This window comes from Wyeomyia smithii, chromosome 3, assembly GCF_029784165.1.
Source record: "Wyeomyia smithii strain HCP4-BCI-WySm-NY-G18 chromosome 3, ASM2978416v1, whole genome shotgun sequence".
NCBI lineage: Eukaryota > Metazoa > Arthropoda > Insecta > Diptera > Culicidae > Wyeomyia > Wyeomyia smithii.
In genome coordinates this window covers 182116510-182132538 of record NC_073696.1, presented here as the reverse complement: position 1 = coordinate 182132538, position 16029 = coordinate 182116510, and the positions used below count along the sequence as shown (strand labels likewise).

The following is a 16029-nucleotide window of genomic DNA, read 5'->3' as shown; positions in this document are numbered from 1 at the left end:
ACATATATGATAAAATTGTTAATTTTGTCTTCTGTTCAAAGTTTTTCTTATTGCTGTCCTGGACATAGTTACGTCAATGTGTACACAGTATTGATTATATGTGTTCATCATTTGGTTCATAGGTCTATTAGTTGCATACATTGTTCGTTGAGGAGCCACTTGAAACAAACTTCTGGTTCTAAGTATGCGTGAGGGTACATAAAAGTTTAAGTTTTCTAGTAGGTTTTCTGATTTGACACGATGAGAGATTATATCGTTGATAAAAGAGACATTAGCGATTTCTCTTCGTTTTACAAGCGTTTCGATGTAAATTAGCATGCACCGTGATTCATATGATGGGAGGATCAGAGAGCTCCAACCTAGCTTCCTGAGTGCATACAACAAAAACTGTTTTTGAACTGATTCTATTCTTGCTACATGTGTGGGTAGATATGGGCTCCAAACTATACTACAATTTTCGAGAACAGATCTTACATACGAAACATAAAGTTTTAATGGTATAGGGGTCTTTAAAATTGTAGCTGAACCTTTTGATGAATCCTAACATACTGAAAGCTTTATTGATCATTGTATTATAGTGTTCCACAAATGTTAGTTTTGAGTCAAGTATTACGCCTAGGTCTCTAAACTTGTAACTCCTTTAAATCAACTGGTTTCCTAAAGTGTAACTGAAATCATGATTGGTGTGTTTTTTCGAGTAGGATATAATGTTGCATTTTTTATTATTAAGATCCAGTAGGCTTTTGGTACACCAATTGCAGAAAACGTTGATTTCATCCTGAAAATGTTGCAGATCTACGCTGTTACGTATATCCATGTACAATTTCATGTCGTCTGCATAGATGAGTACTTTGGCGCATTTCAATACAAGATTGACATCGTCGACAAACATAATAAATAATAAAGGACCCAAGTGGGAACCCTGTGGAACACCAGAAGTGACTTTAATTGCTGTCGAAGTTTTACCTTTAAAACGAACAAACTGCGTTCTATTCGTCAGGTACGATTCGATCCATGTTAGCAGTGTCGCTCTTAATCCCATACGTTTAAGCTTAAAAAGCAACAGCCGAATATCAACTCTATCGAACGCCTTACTAAAGTCAGTGTATAAAGTTTCAATGAAGTTATTCCTGTCCATCGCCCCTAAAGAAAAGTTCACAAATTCTAATAGGTTTGTAGAGGTAGATCTACCTTTGAAAAACCCGTGTTGGTTATTGGAAATACTATTTTTGACTTGACTGAACATTTTTTGATTTACGATTGCCTCAAACATCTTGGGGATCGACGAGATGATTGCAATGCCCCGATAGTTCTTGATATCTGACCGCTTACCAGACTTAAATATTGGGATCAAAAATGATTCTTTCCAGGCTAGCGGAAAAACGCCTGACTTAAGAGACAGGTTGAAAAGCCAAAAAAGGGGTTTAACAAATGAAGTTGCAAATGTTTTAAATAATGATGGCGGTATCTGATCGGGACCCGGTCCTTTATTGGCATCAAGGCCTTCAAGCGACATTAGGATTTCTTGAACAGTAATATTGTCAACTGATACGTCATTTTCTTGTTCTTTTAGGTAGGAAAAATAGTTTATGTCTGGAGTATCCTCTGATGTTTTATAATTGTTTTGAAAAAAATCGCGCAAACTGGTTACAAATATCACCACTATTAGTTCCATCAAAGTCTTCAAATTGCATGCGGGATGGATAATTAGAAGTTTTCATTTTTTCGTTCGCGAAGCTAAAAAATGCTTTCGGATCGGATTTAATGTTGGCTTCTACTTTTGCATTAAAACTCTCATATGCTAAGGATATTTCTACGTCAAGTGCTCTGCAAATTTCTATATAATTATTTAAGATCTGAGAACTTTTGTCTTTCTTATAAGCTTTATGTGCCTTTTGTTTTCTGTTTTTGAGATTTCTAATTTCTCGTGTGTACCATACCGGATATTTATAGTTTGCCTGTATCATTTTTTTTCTCTTGGGCACGAGTTCATTGATAATTGAATAAAGGCTGTTACTAAATATGCTGACAGCTTTGTTTATATCTTTTTCATTTTTCAGTAAATTTTGCCAGTTTACATCGTTTAGTCTGCTATCAAATTCTTGATAATTAAGGTTTTAAAAATTGTGAACAAGCTCATAGTCGGTATCGCCAGGGCGCTGTCTACGAGAGTCAGTGAACAGTGAATACTCGATGGCAGTATGACATGCTTCGTTTCTCCATAATGGATCTACGGCGGCATCAATACAAAAGTCTTCAGTGCAGTTGGTGAATAAAAGATCCAAATAGCAGTTAAGTTGGTTACGAACATGGTTGATTTGATAAAGTCCAAGTTCGCTGATTTTATCGAAAATAAAGTGTAGTGTATCATTTTCACCTAAGACAGGCTGCAGAAGATATTCGTTATCGACATCCTGAGTAAAATCAATGGTGTTTTGATTAAAATCACCATAAATATGAATTTTAGTTTCAGGTTCTAAACAATCAATAATAAGTTGTGCTGTCTCGAAAAACTTTTCATACGAAGCTTTTTTTGCCATGTCGGGAGGAAAGTAAACGGAAACAAACAGATGTTTTTCATTTTTCATTAAAACTTTTACCCAAACGTCTTCAAATTCAGCGTGTTTATCAGTAGGAAGTAGCTCTGATGGTAAAGTAGCATTAACAGCAATAAGTACTCCACCACCAGATTCTTTTACTGTTAGTTTCAAATCTCGATCACTTCGAAAAACATTAAACCTACTACCAAAGACTTCTTCACTTTTGATATCTTCTGTCCAGTTTGTTTCAGTAGCAAGAATGACATCATAATAACAGCCATTTACTTTTTGAAGATTTGCTGCATTTTGCTTGCACCTTTCATTCGATTAAAAATTTGACAATACACTACTGTTTCACTAACACTAATTACCTCTCCTTGCGAGGATGTCGTCAATTCTGTATCTATGTTGTCCTCCAAGGGGTTCGTCAGTTTCTGGCAAAACACGAATGCCTACATGTGCACGCAAACGAGAGGCTCCGGGGTAAGTGTGATGAAACGGAAGATGCCGACGTAGATGATAAGTATGAAGCTGAAGTAGATGCTGTACTGCTCGTCAAATCGGAACGCTCTATCGCAGAAACCAGGTTTACTTGTGGAAGTTGACAATCTGCTGGATATGGATTCAGTACTTCACCACGTTGGAACCTAATACCATGCTGTGTTTGTGCTTTGAAAATGTTGTTTTCGCAGCTGCTAGTAGCTCTTTTTTCGGGAGAGAATTGTTTACAGGTTTATGGGTGGTCTGATTGATCCTCGTACACCCTTCGTATATGTTGAGGATAATCCTCTCAAGCACCTTGCCTGTAGTGTCCAGTAGACAGATAGGTCTATAAACTGATGGTTCCCTTGGTGGTTCCCCAGCCTTCGGTAGTAGGACCAATATCTGTCGCTTTCTCATCTCCGGGAAGAGGCAGTCATCCAGGCACCTCTGTATGACTGCCCGGAACACCCCGGGGCTACTTTTGTAACTATCTTGATTGTCAGGTTCGGGTTTCCATCCAGTCCCGGTGCCTTACTCACCTTTAAGAAGTCGATGATCACGATGAGTTCCTCATTCGTAACTCCTACTTCTTTCACACAGACAGAGATGGTCGGCAGGTTGGCCGTGTAGGTATCGTCTACCCGCAGATGGTGATCAGTCATGGGCTGGAGAACGTAACGTCGATGGTCGACCCTGTATTTCCACTGAATATACTTTTGGTTCTAACGTTCTAAGATTTGGTCCTAACAGATTTAGGTGGAGCATTGCCAAAGTCGTTCATATGGCTGCCTTGCTAGACCTATCCGCGATCCAGTTATCGTTTCCGGAAAAGATACGGTGAAGGTCCAATACGATGACGATGTCCGACAACGACTCAGAGGCTGCTTGGTATAGCAGCTGCTGAACCGCGTAGCAGTGGTTCAGGTTCAGTTGTGTCACCCCTTCGCCCGTGGCTTAGCAACCGGTTTACCGGCTGTACACCTCGGGCCTCCCATAAAGTGCTTGGCGTCCTGTTTTGCGGAACAGGCCAGAACTTGGGAGTCACCTCGCAGTCTTTCATTTTATGGCCTGCACCACCGCAACGCCTACACTATTGGCTACTGTAAGGGCCCCTTACAGGCCCAGGACTTCTGCCTCACCTTGAAGCACCTGAAGAAAACGTGCTGTTACATGAGTATGCCCAGAGGACATATTGACCAGCCAACCTTAAGTTTAGCTGTCTTCAGGGCCAGGTTTGCATCTTCCGATGCTAGTCGGAAAGTGGCCACCTGGGTTCCCGCCGAGTCCTTTCGGAGGCGGATTGACTCATTGATCCCTTCCACCCCGCATTTCTCCTAGAGAGCTTGTGCAACGTCGTACTCCTCGATGATTTCGTCCAGGTTTTTGAACTGGAGAGTCACCTCTGAGGTGAGTGCCTGAACTTGTACCTGTTTCCCCAGAACCTACTTAGCTACCGTCTTGTAGGAAACTTCCTAATTCTTGACTTCCTTCCGGAGCTCAAGTATCATCTCGCCGGTATGAGATCGATGGATGCTTTGCACATCCGCTTCTAGATGCTTGAGCTGGGTTTCGCCTCCCATTTTCTTCAAGACTTCTGAGTACTTTGACCCGTCCGTTTTGAGTATGAAGACGTCTCCCGACTCCGTACCTTCCTGACCCTCCTTGATCGTTTTGCCGCTTCGCCATCTTGGCGCGTTGTACCTTTTTGACGCTTACCACGGTTACCCTTATCCTCTTCTTCAGCCGGTTTTACGGTGGACCTTGCATCAGTTGGTGTGTTTTGCCACGGGAGTGGCACAACCAACCGTTCCTTTGTGTTCCCGGGAGCCGCTCCCCCCGGGGACTGCCTCATTCTCTTAGCAACCTGTTCCGTAAAGCAGACCCTGCGCACGAGAGAGCATCTGTCTACACCTCTTCAGATACAGGCACCCTCCTGGCCCTGATCTCCTTCTCGGCCGCCTCCACTCGAGCAACGAGTTCCGCTTGTGTGTATGTATTTGTGTGTATGTATGTTTTCTATATGTATGGGACGCTAATACTAACGCATCACTCTTACCTCTTATTTTTAACTCTTTCTTTTATATCGTTCTCTTTCCTTTCTATCTATTTCTTCTCTCTCTTACATCCTTTCTCTCACTCTTTGGCTCTTTCTCTTTCTCTTTCTTCTTAACTCTCTAACTATAACTTATTATCAAGCTTTTACAACAATAAAATAACTTTTGTGATATATTTTGACGATTTTATAGAATAAATGATTCTTAAAACCCAAAGTGACACATAATCATGTCTTTTGCTATGTAAGTGATATTTTTCTTCCCAAAGATTTATATTGTTAATTGTTGATCGAAAGTACACATCAGAGCACAGAGATAGATTTTTTTTCTGTATGGACTTCCCACTGCGACCAGAATCGTTGATCAATTGTGAGATATGCCCGGGTGTCTGCTGTATCCCGCACTTCTATTATTAGCAATACCGCTATTGAAAAGTGGCATTGTTATTATTATTTTTTCAGTGCTTGTGTGTAATGTGCTACCCTTCCTTTTTACACGCTTACTGTTTTTGTATACCGAGCCTCGTTCCTCGTGCCAAATATCGCCAATTATAATTCCCTGGAGAAGTTTTGTTGTGCGTCCTTCTGGCCAGTTTTATTGATAAGAGGGAAATTTTTGTTAAGAGGAAGTCACGCAAGGTTATTGCAGATTTCAGCGTAGAGGAAGGTTAAACTGGTGGGGAGCCTGAGAATAAACCCATGCTTGAAGTCCTTCTTTGTCATCGAATGGCCTGATTCTACTAAGATTCTAACCCATGACCATCCGCTTGACAAAGCGGACTCTGTAACCTTGCGGCTACGCAGCTCCTCCAGAGATAGATAGTAAAACATTGGTAGTTGATAACTTTTCCGTTTTTATATTTATTTTTAAACATTCAGACAACACGTTGGCTAACCTGTAAATGTAGAGGGACTGTAAATGGTAGAAAATTTTACCTTGTGTAGTTTTAATTTCTTCTTGATCATTAGAATGTCTATGCATTACTAGTTCAATGTACCTTTGCTTACGTTGCTCGGTTCATTTAGCCATCTTGAATAACAAAAGCCAGAGTGGCATATAATCACTATTCCAGCTCAGGAAATACTCATATTGGATGATATTTGGTCATCTTCCAGAAAATTCAAAATCGCGCCTGGGGTCGATTTCAGGTCTCTGGGCATTGTTCCGATCTCGAAAACACTCATACAAGTGGAATCGGTAACTTTGGGCTGTTTTCCGTCAACCAAAAACGCCATCTTGAATCTCAAAATACCTTCTGGTCTCTGCCATTTCATGCTTCTTTCCAGCAACCAGAAATATATTCGAGAGTTTGTTTCGGAAATTTGGAAAAAACAAAAATCATTACAACCATCCCGCGTAAGAGCCTTCTTTTGTGGGAAATCCACAATAAAAACCTACGGGACTCATAAAAAGCAACTTTAGTGTATTATTTAACTAACTTTAGCTGTTTTTATTGTTACCAATTTCGTGAACCCTAATTATAGTTTCCCTTTGGTAGTCCTGTTTGTATGATTTCTTATGCCAAGATGATTTGACTAATTCAGATAACGGTAAAGGCAAACATATACGTATCTTCGCACATGGCCTGTATTACACTCACATTTATGAAAAGATGGACTCCATTTTACAGAAACTTTTTTTTTTCTGTGATTACAGCTTAACCAGCAAAGCCAAGCGAAGGGCGGCACCACGCAGGATCTAAGCTTTCTCAAAGAAGCCTCGCCGATATACGTAACATCGCTTTCGAATAACACCGTCTCCGTAACCAACACTAGCACCACGGTGACGGCAGGAACAAAAACCAACTACTCAGCTGGGTCCAATTTACAACAAGCAGCAACCAATAACAATAACACGGCAAAACAGATAGGTAACGTAACGTCGGCAGTCACTTCGACTGTAATTACTGGTACTAATTCGGTGACTGGGTCCGCAGCAACAAAAACCGCTTCTCAAAATGTGATCAACTCCAAGCCAGCTTCTAATCAAGTTCAGTCCAGTACGTCTCAGTCCTTTAACGCCAGCACAAATGTCCCACCGTCGACATCTCGCCAGCAGAACGTACCGACTATATCGAACGTTGTGACATCCAACGTCGTATCGTCATCTGCCTTGCGGGGCACCCCGGGGTCAACGTTCTCGGGGGTCAACACTAAACCTAGCGAACAGCAACAGTTCAATCTTAACAATAACAACTATTATCCCATCAACAGCAGTAACATTGTGAATGTGAATCATAGTCTTATTAATAACAACATCAATAGCAATATTAGTAAAACTGGTGCTGGTAATAGTTCTTGTGGTAGTTATTACAGTAATCTAACAAATCCGATTATCGCAAACGGTCATGGTCCCAAGCGAGAGGTAAAACTATTGTTTCAATTTGCATGTTTCTAATCATCAGCCTCTTTGGGAAAAGATCTTCTCCATTTAACGGATACTTTTCTGATTTCCTACTCACAGCTGGCCACGCTCTCGGAAGGTGAACTTGAGCTGCAAGACGAACCATATGAGACGAACAGCAACATATCAAGGGGTGGCACAGAAGTACTGCTAGGTGACCAGAGTTTGCGACAGGATATCCGGTAAGTCACTGGAGCTCGTTCCCAGTTTACTCAGTTCGTGCTCGAGCAGCGTAAACTAGGCCATCGCTAGGCTCTTTGTCACATAAATGTCCTGAAATATGCTACATGTACCTGTCATCATCATAGTTTGAATTGCCTAACTATGATTGAGAAGACATGCCAGAGTAAAATCTATTAACCAACGCTGTTTGAACAACTTTCTCCGATCTGTTCAGACCGCCAAAACGAGAGGCGGATCAGTGAAGCATGTATAAAATGAATGTATGCATGCAGACACGCCGTGTGTCATAGCAAGTGCACACCAGATATACAGTTTCCGGCTCGGTGATGTCCATTTCCTGTCTCTCCCGTTGATGGCGTTCTGAATCTTTTTTTCGTTCGTGTTGCTTAGAATGCCATCGAATACCTTCTCGACCGGTACTGCCAGCTGTGTGGGAGGGAGACAGGGGGGATCTGTCATCATGACGGCTAAAAGCGAGTGTACTATTTTTATTTTACTGTGGGTCAGCAGCTGGTGAATGGCAGCGAAGCAGCACCAAACATAGTAGATGAAATTTGTTATTACCAAAGTGGTCCACACATGGCACATGTTCGTGTGCCCAGACGTTCCGTTGCGTAGAGACTGTAATATGATTTATCGTCAACTAAAAGCTTCATGACAAATTTATGCGTTCGAATGACCATAGGCTAGTAGCATGCGAGCATGCGAGCGGTAATGAAATGGGAACTAAATATAACGTAAACCAAATTGTTTCGTATAGAATGGAATGTAAAACTGCAAGTTGAGTGAATCTAAAGTGAAGTTTCATTTATTAGATACAGAACACCATAGCCGGATGCAGGATATTCGTTTGGGATGGGAACAGATTATGACCTGAAGACTATTTCGCATACAAACAGTTTGTTCAACAAACAAGTTGTCACAAACTGATCAGAAAAAATATTTTTTCATATCAATAGTTTATCATTTACGGTAGACTAATATTTACCGTATCGCGAACAAGTCCTGTTAATAGATTTGATATTTTTTAACTATTGAAGCACTTCAACCTCCAGTTTTATTCTAATTGCATAATTTACAGCGGCCGCCAATAATTATTTTCCGGTTCTTAGTATTTCTAAGCTTCTTGACATTTTTCAAGTTTTTGATTGTTAGCACTCGATAAATAACGTCGATTATTTTTGTAAACTTTAACTTCCACTGTGTTGATATTTCATCTTCAAGATTAAGATATCTAAGATTGTCAGAACTAACGTTATGCCTGTGTCCACGATTATGCAGGAAACTATGGTGGATTTTAAAATTCAAGAGACTTACATCTAAGTAATAAAAATATTCATAACCAGTATAATAATATATCTCAAACATACCCATTATACTTGTTACGATGGACCGATCACCAAAGATGGAACCTCCACCAGTGACGTAACAATTTCTACGCCCACAGCAAGTCAATGACATCGCACAACACGAAAGCCAACTGACAAGGTGAAAGATTGACGCTAAGTATAATCGCCTACAACATTTTGTCGCAGAGCCACGTAACTCGGAACGCCGTTGCTCAAATATCATGCATTTTACATTTTTGCATGCCCTCGATTTGCTTTGAAAACGAATAGCAAATATTTTACAGCAATTTAACCTTACAAAGCCAGCCGAAGAGTATGTGTGATAGAGAGAGAGCGAGAGGAAGAGCAAGACAGAGAAAACGGCACCAGCAAGTGGGAGCATGTCAATCTGCTCAATAGCGGCTTGGTGTTGTGGTTATTTGAGGTTATAAACGCTCTGGGAAGATGAAGCGAAAAAACGATTTTCTTCTTCCAACCAACCGTTTAATTATAAGAGAACCTAGAGCTTTTCTTTTATACTTGATGCAACGATATTGCCCTGGTTGTTTTGTGACTGGGCCAATGAACTTATGTTTGATGCTCCATTAGATGACACAAAACGCATGGAAATTTGTTGGTTAGTTCATCTGTGCAAAAAAGGGCATAACCAACAAGTGGCTGGCCAAAATTTAATTATCAGGGTGCTGATGATTTCGGTACAATGCAAAAAAAATACTTAGATTCAAACCAGTGCCTCGTTTCGATAGTAATTAAATTGACGTCAAGAAATAGTTGTTAAGCAAAAATTAGAACCGGCATTCCTGGTGCTTTTGCTAAGGCATTCAATTTTGCTCATGCTTTGAGTCACCTAACTGACAATAGAAATTGAACCTCAATTGGATAATTAGATCGACGGAGCAATCGATGGGCGTCCAGCCCATCGTGGTCCCTAGATAGAGGCAAATTGCAGCGCATTAAACAGAGATTACCCAAGCAAACGTGCTAATTGAGTAACACATGATTTCCGGCCCAGTAAGAAACTCTCATGATTGTTAGGTATCCGGCCCCGCTGGTACTCTTTCACGTTTCGGTGATGCGAGAGAGATAAGTGTTTATTTTACCGGTTACCAACATTCATTTAACCTGGGTTGTTAAGTCAGTTAGACCAACATTTTGCTCACGTTTTATACGTTACTGCATATATAAAAATCTCATTATCAGTTTGTTAATTTCTGTAGCATAATTTGCGCATCAAAGTGTATCCACACGTGCGAAATGACAAAAAATTGAGGTAACATTGAATTATGGAATTCTTTTGTGTTTTTACTCATGCTATTGACTTTCGTATATAGTATGATAAATCTGTAATGTCTTGAATAAAACTTCGAACAATTTAAACTTCGAACTTTAAATCCTAATTATTGATGTAATCAATCTATATAGAATAAATATGATTACAATTTATGATTACGTTCATTGGAATGTGCTTTTTTTGGTAATATACTTTTTACTGTCGGTCTTTTTACGGACAAATTTTTGTAATTGAAATAAGGGACGGCTAATATTTCTACTTTTTGATTTTCTGTTTTGTGAAAATGGCCAGTTTCAGTTGTGGAGCCCTTCTGATCGCCTCCTAGCTGACCTCAAGGTACGATGCTGTTCTAACAAACTAGTTGTCGTATGTTCGAATCCCTGCTTGGGGAGACTGTCATTATCAAAAGGATCGTAGCGCTATCCTCGCAATCATCCGGTGTACTAATAATTGGATGCAAAGTATGTGTCCAATGAACAGAAAGGTTAAGTTTAGACAGCGAAATGTTAGTACCTGAGCTAAGCTTTGTTAATTTGCGTGAGTCATATGGTATAAAACAATCAATTTTATGAACTTCAATATTGAAAGTATAATCAGGAGTAGGCTACAAATACTGCATTAATATTTCGCTACTGGAGCTTACACACTTGAGCTCATGACTTTTCCAATCCATACGACTACTTTAATATGATATGATATCTATGAGATAGACCATTCAATAATTGTTTCAATTTGATTAACCAACTTGTTTAATTATGATATATTAAAAAAATTAAAACAGTTGTGTGTTAAGTCACGACTGCAATTTTTTTTTAATACTCAATACAACTTTTCCGCAACCTTGCGTTTGTTTTATCAAATTGGAATTAAACGTAAATTTTACTAAAAACTATTTAAAAAATAGAGGGTGGTATTCACGACACGACCGCATGGTAAATGTGGGACTACGTAGATTATTATTCATCAAACTCTTCAGTTATAAAAATGCTGAATCCGTTCTAGAAAACATTTCATTAAGAATAGAAATTCATCACGCCACGTAACGAAGCTAACGGTTTATCAAATTGAAACTGTAATCAGATTTCGCTACAGATGCGCAATAGGAATGTTCATCACAACTCGGTAAAACTGTGTATATTTCAAAAAATTAGTGTTCAAAAACCGTTCAGTGGCAATAAGATAAAAAGCATTTGATGTGATGCTAGTCGGAAATATACACCGCAACGCTCTAGCTGCTCGTTGCAGCTACAAAGAAGAAGCAAGATTGTTATTGGTTGAACGTTCACAGTTTTAACAAGTTTAATATTATAATGATCGTTGTTAAAGGAAAGTTTTGGGCAATGTTTTAGCTGTCGATTAAAATCATAACTGTAGTTGCAAATGAAAAGTCTAATTGGCTCATATAACTCTATTTAATTTTATCGTAATCGGACTGTAACGTTGTCTGTTATGTACCAAAATGTGAAAATCACTAAATTTCGTTATCTCAGAAACTACACAACCGATTGGAAAAAAACCTGTAACAAATGAACGGGCTGTCTTCGAAACTATCAACTGATGAGTTTTTTAATGACATGTGGTTCAATAATATAAAAATAAATGCTTTTGCCTTTCCGCCTTTCTCCTAGAAAGGTATAGCAATCACTGCCAAAGGTATAAAAGTGCTCCAAAAGGCCGAATGTCGTATATCATTCGTTTCAGTTCGACGAGCTGAGCATTTTCTGAGTGTGTGTGTGTGTATGTGTGTATGTATGTGTGTCTGTGTGTTTGCGTGTGTGTCTGTGTGTCTGTGTGTTTGCGTGTGTGTGTGTGTGTGTACGTGCGTGTATGCGTGTGTGTATGCATGTGTGTATGCGTGTGTGTGCGTGTGTGTGTATGTGTCTGTGGGTATGTGTGTGTGTAACGCTCTTTCAATCTCACTCGATTTCCTCAGATATGGCTGCACAGATTTTCATATAATTGATTGCAAATTAAACTACTGAACCTATTTGAACAAAATGGTTTCAAATGAACGGGCTGCCTAAAAAACCTTTAAGTTTTAAATTTTAAAATGATTGAACATGTGGTTCAAAAGTTATGGAAAGAAACATGTTCTGGAGACTATTTGATCTCATTCAAGTTTCTCAGAGATGACTAGACCAATTTTCACAAAATTAGTGTCTCATGGAAGGTCTTTTTGCTTCATAAGACCCTATTGTTTTTTTTCTTGCAATCGGACTCTTACTTTGCCTGTTTTGTTTAAAACTGCGGAATCCAGCTATGAAAAGAAACATATTCCGAAGACCACCTATACTCACTCACTTTTCTCAGAAATGGCTGAACCGATTTCCACAAAACTAGTTGATAATGAAAGGTCTAGCTGCCTTAGAATGCCCTATTGAGTTCAATTGTAATCGGACTGTAACTTTGTCTGTAATGTATCAAAATGTCAAAATCCACAAAACTTTATTTTCTCAGAAGTTACGCAACCCAATTGCTCAAAATAGGTTCCAAATTAAAGGGCTATTTAAGAATCAACTAATAAACTTCATAATGATTAAACATGTGGTTCGAAAGTTGTGAAAAGAAACGTGTTCCGATGACTATTCAAATTCACTCGTTTTCCCAAAGAACTAATGCTGAACTAATTTCAACAATCTTACTGTCAAATGAAAGGCTTGGCTGCCCTTTCATTTGATTATAATCGAACTTTTATGACAACCGTTATTGTGAAAACCACAATTATTATATTATTTGAACATAACTACGGGCTGTCTCTCAATCTTACAAATAACAAACTCACAAGTAACAAAAAAAATCGCGTCATGTATTTGAAACATATTTATGTCATATCATTTTCATGTGTATGTGTTAATGTATGCTCATTTGTGTGTGAATGTTATGTTTCAAATGTTCGGTATGGTTGTGCTGTTGGCTACCAAAAATTTGTTATTTAGAGTGGAAAACAAACCCAGCAGATATCATCAAGGTGTATTTTTTTGTCTAATAATCGAAGAGTTCGTGTAAATCTATTTTAAAAGACAATAAATTCGAATAAGAAAGGCTGGGCTGGGTGGATTAATTCAGGTTTGTTTTGTTTGCTCTCGTTAGCAGAGGTACTTTTAGATTTTCTAGAATAATTTGTAATCATTTATCATAAACTTTGTTGTTAATCTTTGAAATACTGTCAACTAAGCCGTAGCTGAATTTAGAACCAGTTTCATCCATGTATAGAGCCACTTTCAGCTAAATTCGGAATAAATTTTTGCTCTGTCCTTTTATGCTTTTTATTTAAGGGCGCATTTTTGGATTATTCTGCTCCTGGTTTTTCTAGCTTTTAGGAAAGCTTCAGTTGAATAAAAATGTTCTGTTTTTTAACGCTTCCGATTATTTTCAGCAAAACATCAGATCATGCATCTATATTTTTGAAAGGATAATCGGTTTCCATTTGAGAATGAATAGTAAATAAACCACGGAACCACACGCTTTTACATTTATCTTTGTAAAAGGGGGAGGGAAGTGGTTTTAATAATGTCCACGGTTGTCCACGGAGGGGGACGGGGGGTCTAAAATAACAATCTGTCCATGTGGAATGTGGGCGGCCCCTAGACAATTTCCCAATAGATTGTCGTAGGAATGAGGGTAACCGGCCTATAAGCATTTGCACGGTGCTTCCACAGATCGTTATTATAAAAAATGCACCAAAGGATCTGAGTACACCATTCGATTCGTTATGACGCACAGAATCTCTGGTCAAAATTTTCAAAATCGTTGTACGGTACATTTTTAAGTACACTAAAGTTGCTTTTTACGCGGGGGATACGTGCCGCGTAAAACAAAACGCGTAAATTCCGGAATCCGCGTAAAAAAAACGCGTAAATTCCGGAATCCGCGTAGAAAAAGCCGCGTAAAAAACCCGCCTAAAAAAACCGCGTAGAAAGCGACCTTAGTGTAATGCCCTTTTGAAGGTCGTAAATTACAAAAAAAGTGATATAAAATGACGGAATACTTATTGTAAAGCACGTTTCTCAACCAACATTTAATGAAAAACTGCCAAAATAGTTTCTACACATTCATAAGCATTATATTTCATGACATTTACAATTGGTGGAACGATGGACACTACAAAACAGAGTTATTTGTTGAACACTCCACCTTAAAATCAATTTTTCGTCTCTAACTGTTTTTTCTGTGATTTTCAAAACAATAAGTTTCACAAAGTCGTGAGAGAAGCTTAGTTGAATGAATAAAATCTTAGAGCTTTTTGAACTGTTTCAACCATTTCAGACAAAATTATAAAGAAACAACTGATTTTAAGGAGTGTTCCACAAAAAACGCTATTTTGTCGTGCCGAATGTACAGATAGGACATCGCAGTATTCAGCAATTGCTTTTCTTTTAAATTTTTCCACAATTTCGCTGAAAAGCAAGCAAACTGTTATATTAAAAATTAGAAAAAAAATATGTTTTCTAACTGTTAGGTGGATTGATCGAAAAGCAAAAATGCCAACAGTAAGGCCTTGTTCTATGAAACAATTTTGCTGAAGACATTGAGTATCTGAAATAAATTTTTCACAGTCACATCTAAACGATTATGATTTTTTGAGCCTAGACCACTGCACAGTGGTTTAAAACGCGAAAAACGTGATCGTCAGCCTTTTGTCTATAAAAATGACATTTAAATGCTACAGTGTATTCGACAAAGTTTTTGTAGATGTTAAGGGGCATCTTTTGATGTAAATGAATTTTCGATTAATTCACCTAAAAGTGAGATAAAAATTTTATTTTTTTATTTACTTATCAAATCAAAACGAAGTCTTCAGCAAAGTTGTAGACAATCTTATGTAGAAAAACTTTGCTGAAGACACTTTGGTTCTATCTCTTGAAAATCGACCACATACAGGTAGTTTTATACACAGACATCCTGAAATAACTATTTCCGAAGTGATTTTAGAGGCCAACTATGTTCTAAACATTTTTGCATATTTGAAAAATACATCATTCGGCCGAACATACCTTGGGAAAATTTTCGACTTTTTCATAGGGTTTAGGACATTTTAGATAAAAAAATGCACTTTTTCAAAATAAAATTTCTCGAAAAGCTTCAAAAAGCTGCAAAAACAACAGTCTTCACTTGGAAGACGGAGATTAGTACTAGCTTCCCCAGGTGGTTTCACTAGGTTCTTGCAGTCTCTTAAAGACTTGGGCGTGGGTGAAAAAATTAGTTTTTTTTTGTTTTTCGGCGTTTTATCATGTTTTTTTTTCTCAAAAAATTGTTTTTTTTTCCGAAAATAGTTGTTATGTCACTAGTGTATGCAAATGCCAAGTTTTTTTTTAACAAAATAAGCAACATTCTTTGACGTTTTTCCAATGCTTGGATTCTGAAAAGATAATGTCAGCTCAGAGATAGATATCCTTGTTTTTTTTTTAATTTTGTCCATACGGAAGTACCTAATCCATACCAAAATACCTCCGTATGTCCTAATTAAAAAAAATAAAAAAGGGTATCTGTTTCTGAGCTGACATTTCCTTTTCAGAATTCAAGCATTGGAAAAACGTCAAAGAATGTTGCTAATTTTGTTAAAAAAAACTTGGCATTTGCATACACTAGTGACATAACAATTATTTTCGGAAAAATCATTTTTTTTATATTATGTTTTCCAAATATTTTAAGTCACATCTCATAATAACATAACAAAAAATTAAATTTTAAGTCACATCTCATAATAACATAACATAATGTTGAAA

General features: G+C 38.1%; 1 protein-coding gene across 5 annotated transcripts in view; it reads left to right on the top strand.

The window, feature by feature from the left end:
* Positions 1–16029, top strand: part of LOC129733182 (protein PALS1) — a 113140-nt gene that overhangs the window by 42534 nt on the left and 54577 nt on the right. For 4 of the 5 annotated variants that reach the window (XM_055694807.1, XM_055694811.1, XM_055694810.1 and 1 more), the window contains 2 exons: positions 6734–7441; positions 7541–7662. In XM_055694807.1, the coding sequence (XP_055550782.1) occupies positions 6734–7441; positions 7541–7662 (830 nt within the window). The remainder of the gene's footprint in view (positions 1–6733; positions 7442–7540; positions 7663–16029) is intronic. The other variant, XM_055694808.1, reaches the window with a different exon arrangement.